The sequence below is a fragment of the Balaenoptera acutorostrata genome, chromosome X (genome assembly GCF_949987535.1).
Source record: "Balaenoptera acutorostrata chromosome X, mBalAcu1.1, whole genome shotgun sequence".
Taxonomy (NCBI): domain Eukaryota; kingdom Metazoa; phylum Chordata; class Mammalia; order Artiodactyla; family Balaenopteridae; genus Balaenoptera; species Balaenoptera acutorostrata.
The window spans coordinates 7,358,298-7,382,529 of record NC_080085.1 but is presented as its reverse complement, the minus strand read 5'-3'; the positions used below and the strand labels follow the sequence as shown (position 1 = coordinate 7,382,529).

The 24,232-nt window shown below is 51.4% G+C and overlaps 1 protein-coding gene across 5 annotated transcripts in view; it reads right to left on the bottom strand.

Annotated features, from left to right (window-relative positions):
• Positions 1–24,232, bottom strand: part of SHROOM2 (shroom family member 2) — a 139,592-nt gene that overhangs the window by 9,238 nt on the left and 106,122 nt on the right. For all 5 annotated transcript variants that reach the window (XM_057538031.1, XM_057538032.1, XM_057538033.1 and 2 more), the window contains 3 exons: positions 9,185–9,832; positions 3,871–4,389; positions 2,617–2,788 (listed from right to left, as the gene is read on the bottom strand). In XM_057538031.1, coding sequence (XP_057394014.1) covers positions 2,617–2,788; positions 3,871–4,389; positions 9,185–9,832 — 1,339 coding nt within the window. The remainder of the gene's footprint in view (positions 1–2,616; positions 2,789–3,870; positions 4,390–9,184; positions 9,833–24,232) is intronic.

Sequence of the window (24,232 nt, the reverse complement as noted above, 5' to 3'; positions counted from 1 at the left end):
GCATCTCCATCACTCGACCGGGGCCGTTTCTGAGCAGAGTCTGCCTGAGCTGCCCCAGGGATCACCACGTATGTAGCCCTCCTACGTTAATGCTTCCACTGGCCCCGGGACTCCCTTAGCACCTCCCTGCGCAGGGGCTTCTGTTCTCTTGCCTCTGTCCTCAGTCTTCTCCTAAAATAGAGGATCACCTGCTGTGGCGCTTGGGCTCTGTGACCACCAGTGACTCTGATCACGACAGCCGAGGTCCCCCTGGGAATGCCTGGTGCACGGGGCTTCAGGGGTCTTGCTGTCTTCCTATCATCAAGTGAGCCATCAAGTCCTCCCAAGCGCACCTGCACGGCCCTCCCTTCTCCTCGTCCCCTGCACACTTTGTAAGCGCGTGACACCGGAGGTGTGAGGGCACTGGAAAGGGAGCAGAGGCAGCGCAGCCTGTAGGCCAAATCAAGCAGGAAAGCAGGACTACTGGGTTAGTAACACCACAGAGAACTGCCATTTAAAGCACTTCCTGCTTGGGGTGAAATTGCCCGACATGCGCTTATTGAACTAAAAACGTCAGTTGGCTTACGAATTTAATCCTGGTGGGGTGGTGGGCAGGGGGCAAGCTCACAGTGACTCATCTCAATCCCAAAGCCACCATCTACGGGGAGGCAGTGCCCGGCATCTCGTGCCCCCAAAGAAATCGGAAGAGGCACCAGGCAGATGAAGGGAGCGGTACCAAGGCTGCTGCTTCCCAAATTCAGTACATCACGAGAAACAAAGGCATACTGTAAAGAACATAAGTTCTTTGCATCTAGGGTGGGAAGGGAATTAAAACTGTCCAAACTGGGTATTTTTTTCTAGGTTTATGAGAATAACAACACTTTCTTTTTTTAATTCATTATTTTTAAGAACGTGGAAAACACAACCAGAAGAAAGCAAATGGTACCCTGTGCCAGGCACAGGGCCTCTAAAAATCCCAGGACCAAAACTCTTTTATTTTTCATTTCCTTTTTGAATTAAAAAAAAGGCTATCACTTCCTAAATTGAAAGTCATTTTCTTTTACACACGGGTCAGGGTATTTCTTCTGGAATGGGTTTGTCTATCATATTTGAAACCAATCAATGGCATTTTTAAACAACTAACAAACAATACGAGGAGGTATTAAACATTATCCTTTGCAAGGGTCTTGTCAAAAAATAAATAAATCAGTATTTTTTATGAAAGCCCCTTCCAAGATGCTAAGTGTATGGAAAAATTTACCAAATGCTGGTTCCCTCCTTTTCTTCTCCTGGTGCTGACTACGCATGCTCAAAGCCCCTGGAATAAACAGCACATGCTATCCTCTGAAACTAACTGCCTTGGGCAATTCCTTTCTCCCTTTATGCTAAGTCCTTCCTATAAAAAACAGGTAATCACACCTAGATGTCACAAGTCTGGCCCACTGACATGCCATGAAGATTTGAAGCTCCTACAGGAGTGAAGACATTGGCGCTGACAGCAATAATTTTGTCCCTACCATGACCTCATGGTTACACGCTATTTCACCTCTGACCTCCTCTCTAATCCTCCCCCTTCCTTGTCCACACAGCTCCAGCCATTGGCCTCTGCTGCTTCCCCAACATGTCACAAAACTCCCACCCCAGGGCCTTTGCATTTGCTGCCCAAACCCCACTCCCCCCGCCCCTCCCTCGCCCCTCCCCAAATCAACCAGACATTCCCTCACATCACTCCAGGCCTCTGTTCATCGTCAGCTCACCAGAGCCTTCTCTACAATCCTACTCCTTTACCTCTATTCCTTCACGCTGTTTTAGTTTTCTGACCACCCGACCTATTACATTAAGGGTTGGCAAACTTTTTCTATGAACGGCCAAACAGTAAATATTTTAGACTTCAGGGGCCACACAGCCACTGTTGCAACTACTCAACACTGCTGGTGTAGCGTGAAAGCTACCAGAGACCATATGTAAATGAATGAATGTGGCCGTGTTGCAATAAAACTTTATTTACAAAAGCAGGTGGGGGGCAGGGTTTGGCCCACGGGGCCCTGTTTGTTTTTTTATATTTGTTTTTTATGTGGGCTGTCCATCTCTTCTGTGAGCACACAAGTGCCTTCAGGGAAATAAGGACTCTAGTCTGTTTTGTCTACTGCTGTACCCCCAAGTGCCTGGGTGAGTTTTTGGAGTTGAACAAATGATGCTTTTTGGTTAACAACGCACTTCACAATATACTGTTGAATTTAACATCATCGGATTACAGATATTTGAAACTGATAGTCAAAGAGGACATGTCCCTTGTGGAAAGTCATACAGTTAAGTCCTCTGGATTTAACTGCGGTAGAAGAGACATATCATCAGTTGACCTTAAAATGAGAGAGACTGGTGGCCACCTAGCTAATTTGACACTGGCTCTCATTACAAAGACATGGCAAAGAGACCCTGGCAGAGAGGCCCAAGTTTAGAACAGAAGACTCCCCCACAAAGGGCTTAGAATACACAGGCCCAAATGTCAGCGTCCCACATCGAAGCCCAACACAAATGGCCCTCGGCGCGGGGCCCAGGATCGGGGTGGAGCCGCGCGCCGCCCCCCTGCCTGCCCGCCAGCCAGCGCGTGCTCATTTGGAACTCCAGCTTCCCTACCTTCTTCACCGACAGGTCGTGGTCCGGGTCACTCCCTGCATCCTCTTCGGGCTCCTGCTGCCCCCGCAGGTCCTTCATCTTAATCAGCAGCTCCGCCTTGGGGGCCGACGTGCTGTAGTAGGTGGAGGTGGTGGCCAGGGACACGGCCGCCGGCACACTCGGCTCCTCCTTCCTGGGTAACAAAACGCCAGAACACCCGTTAGCTCTGATCGTACACACAGACGTGCCCGTGAGTCCCACCGCCTGGGCCGGGACCGGCAAACGGTGGTGCTAATGAAAAGGCACCAGCTAGAGGGATGAGACGGCAAAAGTGGGGAAAGAGTAGGTTGTGAGGTCAGAACTAAAACACCCTGCCAAATGGTACTCAAAGCCCCTCCCCGGAGGGAGGAGAGTGCAGATGGTATCCGCCGGGAGCCTGAGGTCTGTGGGGAGATGTCTGCCGCTACCTGTAGGCGTGGCCACAGGCCCCAAGTTCACCGGGCACCTTTCTACCAGCAGCCACATTTGCTGCCTCTTGCCTGACTTCCTGTCTGCCCAGCACTGGTACTCCCGCCTACTGTCAATCAACGATGCTTACGGAGACCATGTACAGCAACAGGAGAGATGTAAGCGGATTCACCTTTGTGGGCAGGTGACGAAAGGACAGGGGCTGGAAAGCGTTCTTTACAAAACCTATTACAGCCAATTCACTCCCTCGGTTAAATAAGCCACAACAGAAAGCCTCTTTCATAAACACATATCCTAAGTAGTCTCGACTTTCACTCCTCTTGTGACAAGTTCCTCAACTTCAGTACTAGTGACATTTGGGGCCGGGCCATTCTTGATGGGGGCCGTCCCCTGCGCTGTAGAACCGCGAGCAGCGTCCCTGGTCTCCACCCACTAGATGCCGGGGGCACCTCTCCCAGTGGTGACAACCGGAAGTGTATCCCGACATTGCCAACCGTCCCGTGGCGGGAGACAACAGCCTCCGGCTGAGAACCACTGCCTTAGGAGAAAAAGCCCCGTGGGCATCACCGGAAACGTGTATTTTCACATCTTTGCCAGGACCTGACGTCATCACCCCCAGAATGGGCTTTTAACTTCGGGAGGGTGACAAAAAAGCCCCAAAGCGCTAAGCACTTACGGAAATCTGTCCCCAAAGAGCAGTCATGAAAACAGACAAACAGATACACTCCCTCGCCCTTGTAAGCCTAAGAGGCACCGGGCAGAACCACACACAGCCAGGGGGCAGAACCCAGGGCAGCGTCTACTCACTTCTCCTCCATGGTTCTGGGAGAGGGGATTTTGGGGAGCAGCTTCCTCCGCTGCTGAGCTTCTTCCAAGAGGTGCTCGTCTTTGGGGAAGATGCCCTCCATAAGGTCCATGGTGGTTCTGATCTTCACACTGGGGTCCAGGATATCCGCCAGGGACTTATCCTTGCCCGCGATCTCGCGGGCCAGCTCCTCCGACTTGAGGTCTTCGGCAGTCCTCTCTTTGGCCTTCACGTAACTGAGCGTGGGCGGGGAGGCCCGGCTGTCCTTGGCCGTGGGCCCTGGGGCGCCAGGGGGCTGGGGCTCGGCGCCCTGGCGGCTGTACAGGCAGAAGCGGGAGTAGGACTGCTCGGACCTGCTAAGCGTCTTGATCTGGTCCCGCTCGAGCCCGCTGGGCAGCACGGGTGCCTCCGGGACGCGGGCCAGGCCCTGGCGGCTCTCCTTCTCCGGGTGGCTCTCCGAGTGCACGATCTTGATGGGCACCATCTTCACCGTGGTGTTGTTGTCTATCACCCGCTCGATTCTGCAAAGAGAAGGGCCGTCTGCTAAAGACACACTGTACGCCCAGGCACAGACCAGAATTAGAAATTGGATGAGAAATGGGCTGGTTTCCGCATCCCCTTACAGCCGGGGAAGCCTGACTCAAAGGCCTGCAGCGGCCCCAGGGGAGAAGCCTTCATGGTCACACGTCCCAGGATGGGGAGACCAGGTTGAGGAGTGCCTGCCACCCCTAACTTGATCTCCTAAGCCTCCTGGGCGTCTAGGTGTCTTTCCATTTTCCAGCAGTCACCTGCACGCCCAAAGGCACATCCGTGGGCGTACTGACAGACAGAAGGGCAGTGCTATGTTCATTTGTTTCTAGGTCAATGGCAGAGCAAAGGGTAACAAGCCTGCTCAGTGAGATTTTCTTTTGCAAGGGAGCCCTGCAACAGGCAGGCGTATTTCACAGAAGTAGCATCAGTGCCTCAGCCAGCGTCTCTCTCTCAAAGCTGGGCGCCTGCGTGGCCCTCGGGGTGGCCGGAGGACTCCTTTAGAAAGCAGCCGTGTTCTGAGCGCATGCTGAGCACCGCCCGGTCCCGGTCCCGATCGGAAGCGTCCTTGGACCCCCCTGCGCCCTGGGTCTCACCCCACCTGCCTTCCACTGCCCCACACTTCAAGCTGCCCTCCACACGGCATTTCACGCCAGAGAGGTAAGAATCCAGCAGCAAACACGGGACACGCTGCTCCTGTGTTACCTTAAATGACTCATGCAGGCGTCCTTTTTAAAAAAAAAAAAAAAAAAGTTTGTCGGTGAAAGGAGCGGGAGAGGCACCTGGAGCGCCCACAGGGAAGCGAAAACGGAACGGAACGGCCTGGTCGAGGCAACGGGGCTTCGCCAGGGACCACCCACGGGGCTTCGCCAGGGACCACCCAAGAGCCGGCTGGCGCCGGGGGATCCCGCGGACCAGGGCCACTGGGACACAAATCCATTTCAAACACCCTTAAAGGACAAACTGGAGAAAGAGAGCCATCTGCTGGTAGCCGGGAGGGAAGGCAAAAAACAAGCCAAAATCATACAACCAAAACCCCGACTTGTTCCCAACTCAGCCTAAAACCACTTCTGTGATCCGAACGGACGTAATTTTATGGTGCACAAGGGGCATAACGCAACACATTACGGTTCTTTCCTTGTTCCCAAGGGCGGGGCATGCAGGCTACAATGAAATACTTTTATTTTCTTCTCTCCTCCAGCAGAAACCATTGAGAGCAGAGGTGTTTATTAATCCAGGTGGTCATATATAGTCCGTCATGCCTTCTTAGTGAATAAATTTCAAAAGGCTGTCACTCTGTGGATAATACTGCTCAGACATGCTAAACTTCAGAAGGAAAATTCTGGCATCTTATCGAAGCAAGAACACACACACAAGAACCCCTCTCTTCATTCCATTCCTTACATTCCATGCTTAGAAACCCTCAACACCTGTTAGGGACTAAAAGTCAGCGTGTATTTGCATCTCCCCCCGCCCCGATTCGTGGGGAAACTTGATTTCCAGCGAAGGGAGACATGAGGTAAAAACAAAAACAAATCCTCCGCAGGTTGTCCTATACTTTCCAACAAAGCATCTCTTCCTGGTCATTTCTAAGCACAACTGATCTCTCCTCTTGAAACCTGGGCAGACTTTCACATTTAGGAAGTCTGATGAACTTCTACCTCAAAATGAAGACAAAACACAGTGGACAAGACCTTACCGCAGCCAGACCGCACCCGTTCCTCATGGGAAGCAGGACCAGGAGGGACGGAGGATGCGGGCTGTGCCGGGCCTGGCCCCTCTCCGTGGGGCGGCTCCTCGCCGAGTGCGGGCTCCGTGCAGCTGGGCCGCCCGCTGCCCACAGGGGCCCAGCCCCCAACAGCAAACACTCCAACCCGCTCTGCTCACACACCCAGGCCCGAGGGAGCCCTCAGCCCACATGCCGCCCTGGGTCTGATAAACCACAACACCCACAAGGAGATTCTCAAACCACGAGATGCCCGAGGTGATCGCGAGACTGTCCGAACGACCCCAAAGCAGCCCCCCAGCTCCATGCTCACGCTCCCAAACCCAGAAACCGGCTCCAGGAGATCTCCTGGGAACACTTCTGGGAGCTATCAAATCTCTAACTTTCACTGGCCCGTGCTGCTGGGCATTGTCTCCATTTTGTTGTAAGCCAACAAAACCCTCAAAATTTTAAAAGATTTTAAAAGTAAGCTTCCTGGCTTTAGGACAGGAGTTGATGCATTTTTATTCGGAGCGAATGAGTACTCTGAAATTCCCCACAGGGTGGGAAGGCTGCACTTCCTTCCTCTCTGCATCCCTGCCGCGGCCTGGCACACGGGAGGGCTCTGGGCCCGCCTGCTGAATTCGGGAAGGCGTGTCTCAGGGACACAGGAGCTGCTCGGCACCCTGGCTGGTTCCCCAGCAGAGGTAACTGGAAGGGGGGAGAGAGGAACGCGGAGGGAGATGAGGTGGGCGGGTAGTGCTCAAGAAATCAGTCAGCAGACGTGCGGACAAGAACAGAGTCTCTGAGCTGTGCCCGAACACCAGGCAGCTTGGGAGGCCCCGGCCGGTGTGCTGCACTCGCTGCCCGTTGGTGGCTGGCGGTGGGTATGGAGGCGGCCAGCACTCGTGTGGAACGCCGGCCTCAGGTTCGCAGTGTATGTCAATGGGATTCCACTCTCTCAGGCCCACGCTAGCCGGTAACACCCGCTCTGGGGACGGGGACACTGAACTCAGTACATCATGAGCCACCTCCTTGGTAGGAACTTCGTGGGTGACATGGCTACCATCTGCTGCACTGTGCTCCCTGAGAGGACACACACCGAGTTAGCTCTGCACACTGACCGGAATCGGGCGCTCTATGGGGGCTTGCACAGCAAGGGACGAGACAACCTTTGTTGTCCCAAATGACACATTGGATGGGAACAGAGCAGATGCCTGCAGACACCCGCACTCAGTATCGTCAACAAGTACTGCCACTGCTGCTTGAAACCCCTCTCACAGAAAAGACAGGGTGAGAAAACCCACACTCGCTTGGGGCAAGAAAAAATGAAAACCGCTACCCACCTCCTAAAGTCTACAGACGTCATGCGCACTGCACAAGCACGTGGCCCTGTTTCTCCGCAAAGCCGTGGAGCCCACTGTGCCCAAACCAGCTCCCGAGAACCGAGGGGCCCGGTCGCCTTACCTACAACGGTACCAACACGCTCCACCAACCACACACACCACTTCGTCGCTTCTCCTCCCTTTCAGAGCCGAACAACGTTGCCAACAGAAAGGATCTCTAAGTGACACCTGCATTCTGAACGACGCAGAGCAGTGCCGGCCTGCAGGTGCAGCTGCATTTGCCATGCCACGCATGGAGACCCAGGACGCTATCAGTACTATTTCCTCTCTGCCAAGTTATCTTAAGGGTAAAAAAAAAAAAAAAAAAGTTCAAGACTTTACAGCAGGAAGATCCAGCAGAACTTTCCATGATGATGAAAACAGCCATAATCTGGGCTGTCCAGGGTGGCAGCCACTAGCCCCAGAGGGTGCAACTGAGCAACGGGTTTTATTTCATGTTCATTAACTTACATCGCTATGGCCACGTGGGACCGGTAGCTACTGTATCAGACGGTACTGGCGTGCAGGGCCAGCGAATTCTTTGCTAGGGGGCCGTCCTGGGCACTGCAGGGTACTGAGCGGCACCCCTGGCCTCCACCCACTAGATGCCAGGAGCCGAGGAGCGAGCCCCACGCCCAGCAGCTGAGACGCCCAGAACGTCTGCAGACACTGCCCAGTGTCCCCCTGGGGGCCGAAATGCCCCCCCCGCTTCCGCCACCCTGCTGACCCCGGCTGAGAACCAATGTTCTAGAGAAGGAGAAGAAAATCCCCCCCTTCTATTTCTCAGTTCTTGACTGGTCCCTGCCTGACAGCATTCACCAACGCCTCAATGCGCACAACAGACAATTCCATGCTGATAATTCTGAGAACAGCACCATGGAACGTGATCGAGTTTTCCTCTGCTTTAATAATAGATATATTACCACCTCAGCCTTTTCATATAAAAAGAACTAGAGGGCTTCCCTGGTGGCGCAGTGGTTGAGAATCTGCCTGCCAATGCAGGGGACACGGGTTCGAGCCCTGGTCTGGGAAGATCCCACATGCCGCGGAGCAACTGGGCCCGTGAGCCACAACTACTGAGCCTGCGCGTCTGGAGCCTGTGCTCCGCAACAAGAGAGGCCGCAATAGTGAGAGGCCCGCGCACCGCGATGAAGAGTGGCCCCCACTTGCCACAACTAGAGAAAGCCCTTGCACAGAAACGAAGACCCAACACAGCCAAAAATAAAAATAAATAAATAAATAAAGAACTAGAAAAAATGGAATGTGGAAACACTGGACATTATGAAAAACACCAATTTTGCTTGAAGGTCTCATGCTTAGGTTAAACTTGATTCTGATTACAAACAGAACTCAGCTGGGAAAACCAGCCCTGGTGTGCAGAAGCCTGTAGGTAATGCAGGTATCAACCTGTTGGGCTTGGAAGAACAGGACAGGGGACGGTCTACTCCCTCCTTTACCCCCACCCCACCCCCTGTGGGGCAGGAAAGCCCCCAGCAAGTTAAAAATCCAGCTGACCACTGGAGTGGTGGGTTCTCCCCCATGTCAGTCCCCAGGACCAACTTAAAATCCAGGATGGGGGGCGGGAGCAAGGCGGCAGTGGTTCACCACCCAGGAAAGGAGCACTGCAAGCCTCCCACGGTGGAAGGGAGCCGGGAAAGGGGAAGAAGGCCTCAGGCCGCCGCCGTCCAGAGACAGTACCTGGTGGAATTATCATCCTGGATGAGCAGCGGGGGTTTGTCCGTCAGCTTCTGGGGCGCGAACTGAGGCGACGGGGAGCGCGAGGTCTCCATGGCGGAGGTCTGCAGGGGCCGGAACTTGCAAGGGAGCGGCGCCTCCCGCCGGGGCCAGGCTGCGTGCTCGTCTACATGCTGCCCGGCCGGCTCCCCCGCGGCCCGTGGGCCATCTGCCGCGGGCCAGGCGGCGCTCAGCTTCTCCACCGACGCGCCGGGGCTGCTGCGGGCGAGGGCCGGGCGGTCCGAGCACACCTCCGGGGCCAGGGGGCGGGGCCTGCCGGGTGCGCCCAGGTGAGCAGCCGCAGGTGCGGCCCCCAAGGGCCTGGGCTCACGCCTGGGCGGCGGCGGCCTCTGCGGGGCAGGCCTCCGGGAGAGCGGGGCGGCGCTCAGGGGCCAGGGGTCCTGCCCCCGGGCGTGCGGGGCGGCAGGCCGGTCCGCGGGCGCGCACTCCTCCGGGTATCTGTAATCGCAAGGAAGGGTCCCCGCCCGGCCACGGCCCTCCGCGGGCACCTCGGGAGCTTCCCGGGCGCCAGGTGGTTCAGAGACCTGGGATGGCTGCTGGGGGTCCCGCGGCGCTCCTGGACTGTCTTCTGCACACTGGGCATCTGCCTGTCTAGGGGAGGAAGGAAGAAAAATGAGCCAACGGTTCCAATTAACATCTTCTCCCCAAACAGGACTACACCCACATCTCCATAACCTCCTTCAGTCATGTTAAGGAATTAAATCCACATATGTTTGCCTGCGCCTGTCCCCGCCGCAATTCCTAACACAAGGCATCAACGCCAAACACACACTGGACATTGGCCGGTACACTGGCATGTCATACCACAGGACAGGAGGTACACACATTATAGACACACACATACATGTACACAGAGACTGCAATTTGGGGGCAAAGTATAATTCACACAAACGTTTAAAAAAACAATGTGTGTAGAAATCCTCCAACTGTGATATTCAGAAGTATTTCCTTCATGTTGCAACAATATTTTCATGTGGCTTATTTCGGGAAATTGCCATATACAAAGGAACAGAACTTTCTAAGACGGGCATCAAATAAATTGATAAAAACTTTAAAATCAGTAGTCTATTATTAAATATAAGAAAAACAAAGACTGTTTCTTTTGGAAGCTGCAGTGAGACACTGATCTTTCCATACTCATCCATTTCCACATCCGTATCCATTTCTATCTTTCTCTGAAATGTACTTATATGCGCGCGCGTGCACACACACACACACACACACACACCCCTGAAAAACACATGCAGGCATGCTTCACATGCACGTATAGCTAGCTGTGCCGAAGCTGGAGCTCGTGGGCGTTATAGTAACCATCAAACTCGCAACAAATCAGCCGGCCGTGCCTTTGCTGCTTTCGCTGACACACTTCCTTCCGACCTGACTGAATAATAAAATGAGCCTCTGATTGACCCTTCCATTCATAGGCAGAGCTGTTCTCCGTTAAGACACACTCAGAGCTGTTAAAGGAGACCCTAAGGAGGGCAGCAATCAGAGACCCGGCAGATAGAGCACAAGTGCCAGTAAGAGATGTAACCTACTGCCTAACAAGTGGGATAGAAGACCTCCTCCCCACACACCCCGGCAACCCCTTGGGGCCCTGGAGGTGTGTCCTCCCGGGACATGATACCAGGCCTGGGCATTACAGATGTCCCAACCCCATCCAGGCAGCTGCACTCAGACTCAACTGCTCGTTGCATGTCTCTCTTGCTATGTCCTCAGGAGAAAGGTCCCTTCCAGGTTCAATGGCTGGTCGAGAGTAGACCATGGACCACCCCCAACTCCCCTCCCTTCCCCCATCAGCCAGCTGGGGCCACACTCCCCACTGGCACTACCTCAAGCCCAGAGACAGCAGCTGGAAGGGCTCAGCATCTGGAAGAGGACAGAAGAGAGCCAGACCTGCTGGGACCCCAAAAGGGGGCAGGTTTGTTCTCTGCTTCCAAATTAAGACAATATTAACCCAGCTCGGGGAAGTTAGGTGTTGTTTATTTTTATTTTTTTAATCTGTATTAGGCACACATTGATAAAAGAAATGCTAACTTACTGAGGTCTGGGGAAGTCATTCCGGCTTATACATGAGTTAACTTCAATTCTATGCTAACTTAAACAGCCTGTTTGTAGCCTAGCAAACATACACTGTACATTTGCATTAGTTATTAAAGAAAAGGGCTCACTGACCACAAGTAAAGAATGTCCATGTTAAAAATAAAGATTAAATGCCTCCGTTCCTGGAACGCCAATGCTGGCGCTCCTTCAGCGCTAAGACTCCCTTCCCAGGTGCCAAGGCCACACTGACTCGCTGGGTACGTGCTGGTCTGTTTTGAAACTCTGAAGTAATGTATTTCTGACTTGTTTAACGTTCTTTGTTTTGACAAGACATAAAGCTGTGCCGAACACCATGCTTCTTGGCGGCAGTTCCTCAGAGTAATCTGGGAAGCAGGCTTCTCTGGGCTGTAGTCCTCAGTTTGGCTCAGATAAACCTCTTTTCTATTCCTGTTATAGATTGTTGATTGATTATTTTCGTGGACAACATTAAACTAGAAGTTATCGAAATAACCCAAACAATGCAATGGAAGGTTTAGAGAACAATACACAGCAGCTGTCAGGTTACAACAGACAGAATGGCATTTAGACGTCATCAAGTGGACAACAGCGGGAGAAGTATGACTCACAGCTCAGAGGCCCTGTCGCCCATGACTTCACCTGGCCTGCCGTGGAAACGCAAACCTCGCGCCTCCCTTCCATTGAAGCCACACTGCCTCTTAAGACAGTAAAACCTAATTCATGACAATTCATGAACGCCTCCCCAATCTTCCACTTCAAAGAGTTGAGGAACACTTGAACGTTTTTTTCTTACTATAAAACTCTTGAACTCTAGCATCCACAGACCCACACGAAAGCACCTGGTACCTATTATTTAATAAATAGCCACCACCTCATTAAAACGGAGAATTGAATCAGCTACAATTTATTGCTAAAATCTAAGCGACTTTGGCCATCTGGGTTCATATTTAATATGTTAATTTAAAAAGAGCTCTAGGGACTTCCCTGGTGGCGCAGTGGTTAAGAATCCGCCTGCCAATGCAGGGGACACGGGTTGGAGCTCTGGTCTGGGAAGATCCCACATGCCCCGGAGCAGCTAAGCCCCTGTGCCACAACTACTGAAGCCCGCGGGCACAACTACTGAGCCCACGTGCCACAACTACTGAAGCCCGCGTGGCTAGAGCCCGTGCTCCACAACAAGAGAAGCCACGGCAATGAGAAGCCCGCGCACCGCAACGAAGAGTAGCCCCCCCCCCACCTCGCCACAACTAGAGACAGGCTGCGTGCAGCAACAAAGACACGATGCAGCCAAAAGTAAATTAAAAAAATAAAAATAAAAGGAGACCTATTTGCAAAGTGCCTCAGACAGGACACGCTAAGATCTACCCAGAGAAGGTAGCGGTCACACGTGTAGGTCGACAGTGACTCAGAGCAAAAGACCTTCTGTCATCAGCAGGTGCCCCGGGCTCCTTCCTCTTACTAGCGCGGCAGCCTTCGCAGGACCCGAGGGCACTCTCTACGTGAGTGCTGCCTGCTCACTTCTCATTCGAGAAGCACAGTTAGTCCCCTGAGGTCCACCCCACATTTAACTTCAGAGCTACATCAGCATGGCAATTTCTGGGCCAAGTTTGTCCTCCACCCCTGATCTTTTCTTGACTTCCTCCCGAACTTGCAAAGTGAGAGCCATAAAAGCACTAACTGGTTCTTACTGTCCCAGCTGGTAAGAATTCAGGAAATCCAGCTCACAAAGAAAAAAGGACTAAAGATGGGAACTTGGGGTTCTACTGGGGTCATATTCCAATCTGTGTTTCTAATAGGTTCCAAGTGACTAGTTTGTACTTAATATGGATAATGTGTGTTTACGTATCACGTGTTTACGTATCATGTGTGTCGCATGTGTGTCTGTGTGGTACCTGTGTATCTGTGTCTATGTATGTATATCCCCTTCTATTGTATTTTCACGGATGGTCAATGGTGATAGCAAGATCCAGAGGTAAACAGCCAGAAAGTACAATGAGTTAAGGACTTCGCGCGGGCGAGTAAGCAGCTAATATCTCCCTGCACACAGTCCTGGGTGGACCCAGGAGCAGGGAGTCGGCCGCGCAAAGGAGAACTGCAAAGGCAGCCGCGACGTACGGGTTGGGTTGCTCGTTCTCCTGTGGAACACGCTCAGGACCTGTTACCAAGGAGAGAGCAACTCCCAGGACAGGGAGGACAGTCCGGCAGGTTCTCAGCGGCTGAGGATGCCAGGGACCCGCAGCCCCCTCCGGGGCTGGAGCCCAGCAGGCCGACTGGACGCTGCGAAGGACACAGGGAGGTGAAAGGTCCGCGACAGGACCGCAGAGGGAAACAGAGCTAATCGGAAGGGGGAAAAGCGGAGGAAAGGCCATGTTCAACACTGCCCGGGAGTGCAAACACCCTGCGAGAGGGCACAAACCACTGTTGACAGCCCCCAAAAAATCTAATCAAAAAAAAATTATACGTTATGTGTCAAATGCTCTTGAAATCCCGTCAACACTGCTCTGATTCACATCTCCATTTCTGATCGTGGTGTGGAGACAGCCAGCCCTGTGTCTAAGCACAGGCTGCATCCCTGAGAGGCGGCGGCTCTATTCCCAGATGCCATCTGTTCCTGACGAGCCCGTGACGTCACCGGGCCCCTCGTGTCCTCGGGTCCCGGTGTCCTGCTCCCGGCCGCCCCGTCTTCTGCACAGCTGCCTTGCTGTCACACAGGCCCGCGGCTCCGCCAGCCCTGCGGTCTCCCGGCCTCCGGGCAGCCCCTAGCACAGGGCTGGGCACTCTCTCTGATGACTGTACCGTTCACCGGTCTCCACTCTCAGCCTGGGGCTGTGAGCACCTCGACGGAGACAGGGAGCCAGGTTTTCTTCTTCAGGGCCTCGCAGGCCATCGTTAGCGACGTGCACCAGGTCACACCACGACCTGGACGTCTGTTACACGCACAAATGCATTCGTAGCTTCCGGTCCCCGGGCAGAAAGGTAAGGAGGGAAGCTGCATTTTTTCGGAGATGCAGGCAGTAGGGTTCACATGAGCTTGCATATGAACATTCCCAACATAAGCAAATGTTTCTGGATCTCTCTGGGATCACTAATTTAGCACACCTCTGTAAACAGGGTGAGCAATTATCTTCACCAAAGAAGAGAGGAAAATTCCAACTCTTTGGACAACTTAGCTCACACAGGCTGCTCCCTTCCCAAGTGCTTCTGGAATCAACAATCAGAAGAGGACACACGGCCAAGTGTGACTTGTGCCCACAGCTGTGGCTGGAGGCTGCTACCCCCAACGTGCTCTGGGGCCCGAGGCGGCTGGAGAGAACTAGGCCACGCCCGACCGGGGCTCCCTCGGGCACCCACTTGCAGGCGCAGAATCACTTACTAGCTATGTGCCGTCGGGCAAGTGTCCGTGCCCCACGGAGCTTCATTCCCTCACCTCCCCGGGCGAACCACAGGCCACGTGGGGTCGCTGGGGGCGGGGGCAGAGGCAGACAAAGCCCCCGGCGTGGAAGGATCGGAGTGGGACTTCCTACCAGCCAGATGCTGCACCTGGCGCCCACCAGGAAGGGGCCGGCGTGCGGCCGCGCAGACCCCAAAGCAGACCCCCGCGATACCGACACCGTGTGTACCTTCTCCCCACGTCGCGGCCCAGCACGGGCCCCCGAGCGGGGAAGGGCATCCCAGCGGCAGCCCCCCACCCACCCCGGGGCATCTGTGGGTACGAAGGGCACCACCAGATCTCCGTGCAGTGGAACCGCCTGATTGCAACAACAGAGAGAGCGGGAGACAGAGCGAGCTTCCAGCGGATACCACCACTTAGACCGTACACACAGCCGGCACACCGCCGAGCTCAGCCAGGGACTGGGCAGCCGGGTGCTCCGAGAAGTGTACTTGAGGACGTGCTGCAGAGCCAGGGTCCGGGGCCTGCGCTGTCCGCGGAGTGAAACTGCCTGACAGCTGGTGAGACCCGAGGGGCTGCCTTCCAACAGAGACGCGCTTCCACCGACGACTTCACTCACAGTCCGAGGTTCCTAGAAACCGCACGTCTGTTGGTTGCGGGTGTGAATCACGGTGATTTTGTGAAGTGTCGGACTGTTTGTTAACGATCAGGGACACTGGCGTGTTGGGATGTGTCGGACATCGCCACTCAGGTTGTCTGAAGCCGGGGGACCACCAGGTCTTAGCACAGGGCCAGGGGGCTGGGGGGACCCGGGACACCCACACCATTCCACGTGCAGGTCTCCTGAAGGAGCCGCTGGTATCGCCAGGGATCTTCCTGTCCCCCAAGGAATCCCCAGCAGCCACCCATCGCCCTGGGGAACTGCAGGCTCTTCTGTCCACACAGCACCCCATACAAGCCAAATGAGGTGGGCAAAGGAGATGGGGGGCAAGACGTGGGAACCCAAGAGAGGCCATCAACCAGCTGACCAACCAATCCATTCATCAATGGACAGAAACACATGAGAGTCACTTCAAACAGCATGGATGCCCCGGGACGACGGCATTACCACTCTCTCCCGGGAAACACCAGTTTTCCTTGGGATTTCCCACATGGGGAGCCCCCAAAGGGCACGGGCTGTCCGACTGTCCTTCTCTCTCAGTTTCCAGGCACACAAACAACACTGACCAAATGAATGCACGGATATGCTAGTGAGGAAGGAGGAGAGGGCCGTGCCCACAAGTTCACCTCCCAGTGTGTATCCTGTAGGACCACCTTCGGGGAGGTCAGTAGCCTGAATCATCCTTCACTTACTCATATTTTTTTTTCTTTTTTTTTTGGCTGCACCGCGCAGCTTGTAGGATCTTAGTTCCCCGACCAGGGATTGAACGCCGGCCCTCGGCAGTGAGAGCGCGGAGTCCTAACCACTGGGCCGCCGGGGAAGTCCCCAGTCATTTCTTTACTGCAACCTCTCCAGGGACGCGTCCTCTGCACCGGCCCCCAAACAGGCTCTGCCTTCCGTGATTCTAATGCCATGTGGGGAAAGCAATTACTTTACAAAATCCTTCCGTGTCTTAACAGATGGATAAAAAGGTTTGCTGCTTCCTTTGGGTTTTATTTTTGCTTGCAGGAACTTGGATGGTAAGAGGAATGAACTCGAATTAGAGAGACTGACGTCATTTGTGGTTAAGTGGGGAAGAACAGATGAAAAGATGCCACTCACAGATGATCCAAAACCAAATATGTAAAGGCACTGATTTCTTGAGGGGCTGGTGTCCAGTAACAGAGAACACCTGGATTCAGAGATTATCATCTGGGACAGCCCCTCAAGTATCCAACGCTACGTTTTCAGAACATGTTTCAAGAATCTTTTCCAAGCCTTTCTTACTTCTGTCGCTAGAGACCTTCATTCTTGGTCCCAAGATGTGACCCTTGGAAGTTTTGTTTTTGTTTTGACAGAAATCAGGCAAATCCCCTCTGCCTATCAAAGCTCCAGACCAGTTTCTGTTGCAAAATTATTTTTCAGAAGAATAGAATCATAGCACCATAGACTAACGGAATAAAAATGCTATTTTCATGTGCTTTTTAAGCCAAGTTTTCTTCTGGCTTTCTCTTACTTGCTTTGCTAAAAATGTACATTACACACAGTCTTTTGGGCAAGCCTGACACCGATCTGAAATTTTCTTACAACTGGCCAAACTGATTGGATTAAGATTTCTGGAGAGGCGGGGCTGGCCATCAACAATGCTGGGCCACCTGTCATAGATGACAATTTGCGTGTGTGCTGTAAGTTGACTAGGCGATCAGCCAGGACACGATCTGCCTTGTGAAGCTGGAGGACAGAAGAGGGTCCTCAGGGATCTACAGTGACCTCACATTCCCAGCGTGGCTCTGCTACCTCTTCAGATGGGCGCTCAGATCCCTCGGCTCAGCTGCACACAAAGGCAGCCAAGCCGGTCCCACACACTCAGCACGGGTCAACCAGCAGCTGACCAGAAGACACCTGAAGCACGGAACAAAACGCAAACCACAGGCAGGAGAGACACTCAAAAGAAGCTCCATCTGCCTTTGACCCTACAGCCCCTGCTGCGTCCCTAGGAAACTACTGTATCCTGTTTGATAGTAGACCAGGCTGTCTAGAGAGCCAAGTGGATACATTAAAAAGTATCCCAAACCCACAGAGAAGAACAGAGGAAACTGTAACAAACATCAGAGGCTTTACTACCCTCCCAGGAATAAAGTTACCCTTTCCGTACTTGTTTCCAAAGTTTCCAAAAGAAAAAAAATAGAATGCTGCAGATACACAACCCCTCGCCCTTCCCTCCCACCCAGAACCACCCCTGCCCTTACTGGGGAGAGCCAGGCAACATTTTTAGTTTTATTTTTTGGTTTTAAAGCAAGTTATCTATCTATCTATCTATCTTTCTATCTGTCTGTCTGTCTGTCTATTCATGGCTGCATTGGGTCTTCGTTGCTGCATGGGGGCTTTCTTGAGTTGCGGTGAGCGGCGGCTACTCTTTGTTGCGGTGCATGGACTTCTCATTGCGGTGGCTTCTCTTGTGGCGGAGCACGGGCTCTAGGCACACAGGCTTCAGTAGTTGTGGCACATGGACTCAGTAGTTGTGGCACGTGGGCTCAGTAGTTGTGGCCCACGGGCTTCATGTCTCCGTGGCATGTGGGATCTTCCCGGACCAGGGATCGAACCCGTGTCCCCTGCATTGGCAGGCGGATTCTGAAACCACTGCGCCACCAGGGAAGTCCTAAAGCTTTTTAAGTACGACAATTTCCACTGAATATGTGAGAGAGGATATACAGTCAATTCCCAAGTATCCGACAATCGTTTTATATTCATAGCCAATCTTATTTCTTCAAACACCACCCCCCCCTCCCCAATTCTTGTCGAGACTATTCTGAAGAATGTAGACGATGATTTTAGACACACGAATCTAAGCTCTCCTCAAACTTACTCCATCAGAAAGCCAGGCCTGGGCAGATGGAGGTAGGGACCGGGGAGAAAATGCTTGCTGCAAATCTGTGTCTGAGAGAACACCTCCCAGGCAATCTGGATGTCACACCAGTGTTAGGAAGCTCTGCTTTATGGGACCTCCCTTCCCAAATTCCTTGTCTCTCACTTTCCTATCCACTTTGGGTATTAAAAGCTACTCCTGAAGTTTTCATCCTTGGCGTGGCATGTCTCTCCCCAACTAGATCATCATCATCTGAAAAAAAAAAAAACAAAAACGATGAGATACCCCTTGGTACCAAGCCTGCAGGGACCAACCCACAGTCGTCCACCAGGACAGGCTTCCCGAACCCTGGCCCAGGGAATTGGGCGCTTGGGCTGTAGTTTGCTGAGCCCTGGTCTAGAAATCAAGGAAGACAGTAATTTTTGCAAAATGCAAACTTATGTAAGTGCTCATTTTGATAAGCACTCTGCAGGCTATGACAAGAATGCTAGGGAAGGGATTTCATTTACATGGGGGAGGATCTGGGGATTTTTTTTAAAACAACTATTTTAATTACTTTTCTGCACCCCCCCCCCCTCCTTTTTGAGCTGCTAGTAGGAGCAATGGTCCCTCGTGACCGTCCACCTGTCAACCAAGGGCACCTCCACAAACTGTCATTCAAAGTCGTGACAGTCCACAAAAAAGGGTGGGGGGAGGATTCTGTGGTGGTCCAGGGGTTAGGAATCTGCACTTTCACTGCCACGGCCCCAGGTTCAATCCCTAGTCGGGGAACTAAGATCCTGCAAGCTGCACAGAGCAGCCAAAAAAAAAAAAAAACCCCAAAATAACAAAAACAAAGTCATAAGAGTTAGAAGGAAAATCAGGTCTGGACAGTCACCGTGATAAATATTATTTTATTATGGCAGACATTTACCTTAGTAACAGTTTTAGGAACATCTAAGTTGTGTCACTTTTATTTAGCTTGTGTCATTTTTATTAAGTGTGATCTACGGTTGACGAAAACGTAAAAGCTAGAAATGTTAGGGCACAGGTAACAAGCAACGTATGAATTTGGGTTCACCTTAATTCTTGTCCCTTACAGGTACATGCTCTTCTGAGCCACTTCACTGTTTTAAAAATGCATGTTTGAATTCCTAGACAGGTAGCTATGGATGTAGGAGGTTTTCACATTCCATAACATTTCCACTTCCATTTTTCTCCACAGCCCATCCCAATTTTATCAAGGTATCAATTACATACCATAAAATTCACTGATTCAAGGTGTACCGTTGGACGAGTTTGGGTAAATGTGCAGGGCTGTGCATTCACCACCACAACCAAGCCTAAATACAATTCCACTGCCTAAGAAAGTTTCCTTTCGCTCTGTGGTGGTCACTGCCTGAAATCCTTGTAAATTACTCAGCACTCTTGTCTGCAAAGATGGCCGACTGTCTGCAGCAGATGTGAAGGATTCAAACTGCAAGTGAAACCCTATTGCAGTTATAATGGGGAAACGCCCCATTTCAACACATTAGAGGGTGAATCCATGTACAACATGCACAAGTTACATTTTCTGAAAGCAAAGCCATCTCACGGGAACTTTTCCGGAATGTTCAAGTGTCCTGTGTGATAGATGACCGGTGACGGGCACGTCCAATCCTCCTCTCTCCTCTACTTCTTCAATTTTACGGACACGCACACATCTTAATTATAGTTAGCATGGAAGGCAGATATGCTTAATTCTCTCCCCCTAAAATTTCCCGCCCTCCCACCCAAATCAAGGCCAGCCTGCATGCTTTGATCTTCCAGGTTCCCTCCCGTCCACCCCAAACCACCTGCCACTCCCCAGTCACCTCCGTTCCTGCACATACACTTAGGACAAAGGCCCTTCCCTGCCCCACACAGTTGGGGCTCCCTTTTCTCCGCTTTGATTCACAGAGGCTGCCCCATGGACACCGTTCCTATTCTTTAAGATCCAAATGAAGGGCAACCTTTTTTCGATCAAGCGTTTCCCCGGCCTATTGCCAAAGATAAGCCTTTCTTCTCGTGAACCCCCATAAGTATTTAATCTCTACGGGTTTGTCCCTAAACGGGACTTGATGTATCTGTATTATTTTAATTTAATATCACTTCTCTTGGCTAGACTGACAGCACCCACTTCTGTCTTGTCTACCCTGTGTGTCCCGGGTCCTAACAGTGCCTGGCACAAAGCAGGTTTCAGCAAGGGCCCAGTGAGGTAACAGGAAGGGGGGGGGGGGAAGAAGAGGGGGGAGGAAGGGAGGGAGGGGGGGAGGGAGAGAGAGAGGGAAGAGGGAGGAAGGGGGGAGGGAGAGAGGGAGTAGGGAGGAAGGGGGAGGGAGGGAGGAGGGAGGAAGGGGGTAGGGAGGGGGAGGGGGAGGGAGGGAAGGAGGGAGGGAAGGTACAGGACTGGAAAGCAAAGCAGGCCGACTGATTCTCTTGGGCCTTCTGACTACCCTACATCACAGCCATTTATACTTATGTTATGGACTGAATGTTTGTGTCCCCTGAAAATTCATGTTAAATCTTAACCCCCAACGTGATGGTACTACATGGCTGGGAAATGATTAGGTTGTAAGGGTGGAGCCCTCATGAGTGGCATTAGTGCCCGTATAAGAAGAGACACAAGAGACCTTGCTCCCCACCACGCCCCTGCTCTCCACCATGTGAGGACACAGCAAGACGACGGCTGTCTGCCCACCAGGAAAGGGGTCTCACCAGGAACTGAATTGGCCAGCACCTTGATCTTGGACTGTGAGAGATAAATGACCACTGCTGAAGTCACCTGGTCTGTGGTAATTTGTAATGTATTATTTTCCATTACAGTAGAGGGTAAGCTCCTTCAAGGGAGGTTCTCTGTCTACCTGATACGACTCTGCAGGCTCCAGGGCACCTAAACACACGAATACGATCGGTCACCTGTAAGATAATGTACGATGTCACCCAAAGACCTGTCCACTGAGAATGCAGTGCTTCTTCTGATCTGGGAACCAACCCACACCCTTAGAAGTCCAGCGTGTTGGAGCTGACAGGCCTGGGAGAGGACTCACGTTGCCCCCTCATCTTCCCTGAGAGGCGGGCAGCCCCGGCTCCGTCTCTGCTTGTGACCATCACGCTGCCCCAGCTGCTACAGAAACAGGTCCAACGGGCAGATTCAATTACGGTGACTTGCTCGTTAAGGGCAATTTGAACTAACTCGATTTTTCCATAAAACAATGACCATTACAAAAATATTAACTGATTATTGAGAAGCCCTTGGCTCTTTTGAATCTGTTTATAGTTCTACGACATCTATTTATCTTATTTCAACATACTTACACCCTCAATGATCAAATGTTTTGAGGTGGCTTACCAGACAAAAACACAACAGGAGCATGAAAATGAACATAGAAACATCCCAACAAGAAATAATATCTTTTAAAAAAGTGGAAGGGCATAAGGGTAGAAAAGAACCACAAAGAGGCATGTCATTAGGGTATATGTGCCTCAAATGTGACCCTGAGGTTCCTGTCAATGAGAGCAAAAAGGGAGGGAGGGTGAGTGGGGGTTATTGGGAAAGAGGGCATGTCTCTATTCTCTGGGGGAGACAAATCTAGTACCAACCTCCACCTAGAGAGCTCCACACACCCGAGAAAGCACAGCATGCCCGCCTCACTGATGCCACGAGCCTAAGTGACCCGCCCAACCCCCTGAGCAAGGATTGCAGCGCCCATCTTTTGACTCCTGCTTCCATGCTGCACCACCACATTAGACGCTCATCAAACCCGCGGGTTCTGCTCCCAAGCAGTTTTATCTTCTCTGCAAAGCACTGCAGAGTATTTCAGATGGCGGTCTACGCCTCACAGGGAATTCAGCCCACAGAGCCCCGGGTGGACACCCTTTCTGCAAACACTGAGCAGAGTGCACAGCCACTTGGAGCCAGCGGCCACCGGAATACAAACAGACTGCACAAAGCCGCCTGGCAAGGGTGATGATGTGACAGTAAAGCTGCCTGGCAAGGGTGATGACGTGACAGCTAAAAACACTCGTATGGTTTAAAAAAAAATCTAACCACACCAGTCAGAATGGCCATCACGGCTCCCTGACTTCAGCCTATACTACAAAGCTACAGTAATCAAGACAGTATGGTACTGGCACAAAAAACAGAAACACAGATCAATGGAACAGGATAGAAAGCCCAGAGATAAACACACGCACCTATGCTCACCTAATCTATGACAAAGGAGGCAAGAATATACAATGGAGAAAAGACAGCCTCTTCAATAAGTGGTGCTGGGAAAACTGGACAGCTACATGTAAAAGAATGAAATTAGAACACTCCCCAACACCATACACAAAAATAAACTCCAAATGGATTAAAGACCAGACACTATGAAACTCTTAGAGGAAAACATAGGAAGAATACACTTTGACAGAAATCACAGCAAGATCTTTTTTGACCCACCTCCTAGAGTAATGAAAATAAAAACAAAAGTAAACAAATGGGACCTAATGAAACTTTAAAGCTTTTGCACAGCAAAGGAAACCAGAAACAAAACGAAAAGACAACCCACGGAATGGGTTTGCAAACAAAGTGACCAACAACCCACAGAGAATATCTGCAACCCACATAAAATCTTTGCAAACGAAGTGACCGACAAGGGATTAATCTCCAAAATATACAAACAGCTCATGCAGTTTAATATCAAAAAAACGAACAACCCAATCAAAAAGTGGGCGGAAGACCTAAATAGGCATTTCTCCAAAGAAGACATACAGATGGTCAAGAGGCACGTGAAAAGATGCGCAACATCACTAATTATTAGAGAAATGCAAATAAAAACTACAATGAGGTATCACCTCACACCAGTTAGAAGGGGCATCATCAGAAAATCTACAAACAACAAATGCTGGAGAGGGTGTGGAGAAAAGGAAGCCCTCTTGCACTGTTGGTGGGAATGCAAATTGATACAGCCACTATGGAGAACAGTATGGAGGTTCCTTAAAAAACTAAAAATAGAGCTACCATATGATCCAGCAATCCTACTCCTGGGCATATATCTAGAGAAAACCATAATTCGAAAAGATACACGCACCCCAATGTTCACTGCAGCACTCTTTACAATAGCCAGGTCATGGAAGCAACCTAAATGCCCACTGACAGATGAATGGATAAAGAAGATGTGGTACATATATACAATGGAGTATTACTCAGCCATAAAAAGGAATGATATTGGGTCATTTGTAGAGATGTGGATGGACCTAGAGACTGTCATACAGAGTGAAGTAAGTCAGAAAGAGAAAAACAAATATCGTATATTAACGCATATATTTGGAATCTACAAAAATGGTACAGATGAACCTATTTGCAAAGCAGAAATCGGGACACAGAAGTAGAGAACAAATGTACAGGCACCAAGGGGGGGAAGGGGAGGTGGGACGAATTGGGAGATTGGGATTGACATATATACAGTACTATGTATAAAATAGATAACTAATGAGAACCTGCTGTATAGCACAGGGAACTCTACTCAGTGCTCTGCGGTGGCCTAAATGGGAAGGAAATACAAAAAAGAGGGGATATATGTACACATATAGCTGATTTACTTTGCTGTACAGCAGAAACTAACACAACATTGTAAAGCAACTATACCCCAATTAAGGGGAAAAAAAACCCAAACACTTGTACGGTTTGGGGAAAAAAAAACTAACCACACCAGTCAGAATGGCCATCATCAAAAAGTCTACAAATAATAAATGCTGCAGAGGGTGTGGAGAAAAGGGAATCCTCCTGCACTGTTGGTGGGAATGTAAGTTGGTGCAGCCACTATGGAGAACAGTGTGGAGGTTCCTTAAAAAATTAAAAATACAGCTACTGGGAATTCCCTGGCGGTCCAGTGGTTAGGATTCTGCGCTTCCACTGCAGGCGGTCCAGGTTCAATCCCTGGTCGGGGAACTAAGATCCTGCAAGCCATGCAGCATGGCCGAAACAAACAAACAAAAAAAGAGCTACCATATGATCCAGCAATCCCACTCCTGGGCATATGTCCAGAAAAG